The sequence below is a fragment of the Corvus brachyrhynchos genome, unplaced genomic scaffold (genome assembly GCF_000691975.1).
Source record: "Corvus brachyrhynchos isolate BGI_N302 unplaced genomic scaffold, ASM69197v1 scaffold89, whole genome shotgun sequence".
NCBI lineage: Eukaryota > Metazoa > Chordata > Aves > Passeriformes > Corvidae > Corvus > Corvus brachyrhynchos.
This window is the reverse complement of record NW_008246063.1, coordinates 175,940-178,465: the sequence shown is the minus strand read 5'-3', so window position 1 is coordinate 178,465 and position 2,526 is coordinate 175,940. Positions and strand designations below refer to the sequence as shown.

Genomic DNA, 2,526 nt, shown 5'->3' with positions numbered 1-2,526 from the left:
TGATGGGAGTTTTGGTGCTCAGGTCCCTGACCCGGACAGGGCTGCTGGAAGTTTTGGAGAGTTTGTTGGCCGACACCCGGTACATGACCCCGCCGATGCAGCAGAAGCCTTTGCTCCTCCAGTGCTGTTGGACGAGCTGGGATTTGCCACCTTGGAGTGAGGGTCGGGTTTGATTTAACAACGGGGACCTGCAGGAAAAATAAAGTCAAGGTCAGCCCAAATTTGGGAGAATGTCACAAGGAGGTGCTGCTTCATGAGCAAACCATGGGATCAGAGACTCATGGAATGGTTTGGGTTCAAAGGGATCTTCAAGATCTCATTCCAACCCCATTGCCGTGGGCAGGGACAGCTCCCACTAGAATGAAGGAGATCTATGGAAGAACCCGGGATGTTCTTGCTGTTGACAGAGGAAAAGCTCTGATTCCTCATGACTGACACCAAAAGAACGACCTTCAAGGACTCTCTCCCAACTTCTCCCACCCTTGTCTTGCACCTCCAGCCCCGGCAGAAATAAGGAAATGTGGATGCAATCCCATGAGAGAATCAGCAAGGTGAGACCTTCACTGAGCTTAGCCAAGTTTTATGGAGCTCTACAAGCTTTGACATCCCTGCAAGTGCGTCAAAGCCAGGTTGGAAGGGACTCTGAGCAACCTGATCCAGAGGGTGGCAACCCTGTCCATGGCAGGGGTTTGGAACTAGATGGTCTTTAAGGTCCCTTCCAACCCAAAACATTCCATTAGTCTGTATTTTTGGTATCATTATTCCTATTATTAATCAGATACCACAACTTTGATATTTTTATTCTGCCCCCAAATCTGGCTCTTGGGAAGGATTTTCCTCAATCGCCGCATGGGACAAGTCACCCAAGAGCACTTGCATCCCCCATCTGTCACCTGGAGCTGATGCTGGACCTCAGCGGGGTCCAATGGGCAGGGTTGGGGATGTGTCCCCACCTCCTCAATTCTCCCTAAATTCACAAACCCCACCAATATTGAGGCAGTGGGATGCAGATGGATCAGGAATCGCGATCCATTTACTGCTGCCCATAATGTTATTCTGAAGGACCAGGAAGTCCTGAAGTGACACCTGAGGGATAAATATCACAGAATCCCAAAATCTTTTCAGTTAGAAAAGACCTCCAAGGCCATGAAGTCCAACCTGTGACTAATCACCACTTTGTCAATTAGACCAGAGCACTGAGTGCCATGTCCAGGCATTCCTTGAACACCTCCAGGGATGAGGGCTCCATTCCACCTCCCTGGACAGCTCATCCCAATGTTTAAAAACCCTTTCCATGAAGAAATCCCTTCTGATGTCCAACCTGAACCTCCCCTGGCACAGCTTGAGGCCATTTCCTCTCATCCTGTTGCTGGTTGACAGGGAAGAGGCCAATCCCCACCTCTTCATATGTCCCAGAGAGGTTCCTCTGCCACCCAAAATCTTGTCCACTCCATGACCCGACATCTGCTGCACCATCCTACCTCCCTCCCAACCCACAACGCAGCCTCCCAGCTCATTCCTATCCATCCCCCATTATCCAAATAGAGCCACTGCAGCCAAATCAAATCTCCTCCAATATCAGTCGCCTTCCTCATTTAGCGCTAATCCAAACAGTAATTTGTTTATGCAAATTAGAGCTCTAATTTTGTATTAGCCCAAACTATGCTCATAATGCTATTAGCAGAACGTATATAAACCGCGCATTACCGGAGAATATCCGTAAATTAAGATCCCGCTATCCTATCAGCGGAATGCAAACCCCGGAGAGCATTTCCTTTAAATGAACATGTGCTCCAAAGAAAAAGAGAGCTGGAAAATGGAATAGTTACATTTCCTAATGCTGAGCGTGACAGCCTATTCATTCCGGAGGGCTGTTGCCACTGGCTACCGAGCTCGGAAAATTTGCTGCCTGGTTTTTGTGGAAGGGGATGGGAATTCGATAAATTCCTCGTTTCAGTTCCCCCAGGGTCTCCTCCTCATGGAACTGCTCCAGAGAGGAGCATCGAGCCTTAGTGACTCGCAAAGATTCACAGCGGTGGCGCCGTTGGTTGAAGGTGGAGATGGCATGAGGGACACTTGGGTCACTCACGGATCACCCAGCACATCCCAGAAAACTCCAGCAAGGCCAAGGATGCATCCAGCATTGGATGCAAGACCTGAAGAAAGGTCTTGTGGCCATATCGGGGGCAATAAAGATGATATCAAATATCCAATGGCCGGGAGGATGACGGAGAGGATTTTCCCCTTCTACTCTGCTTTTCTGAGATCCCATCTGGAGTTCTGTGTCCAGCTCTGGGGTCCCAGCAGTAGAAGGACATGGATCTGTTGGAGCGAATCCAGAGGAGGCCATGGAGGTGCTCCAAGGGATGGAGCCCCTCTGCTCTGGAGCCAGGTTGGGAGAGCTAGGGGTGTTCAACCTGGAGAAGAGAAAGATCCAGGGAGACCTCAGAGCCCCTTCCAGTGCCTAAAGGGGCTCCAGGAGAGCTGGAGAGGGACTGTGGAAAAGGGATGGAGAGACAGGACAAG

General features: G+C 50.1%; 1 protein-coding gene across 1 annotated transcript in view; it reads right to left on the bottom strand.

Annotated features, from left to right (window-relative positions):
- ZC3H3 (zinc finger CCCH-type containing 3) overlaps window positions 1–2,526 on the bottom strand; it is a 132,149-nt gene that overhangs the window by 45,250 nt on the left and 84,373 nt on the right. Inside the window, 1 exon segment of the mRNA XM_017746676.1 lies at window positions 1–188. Within this exon segment, the coding sequence (XP_017602165.1) occupies window positions 1–188 (188 nt within the window).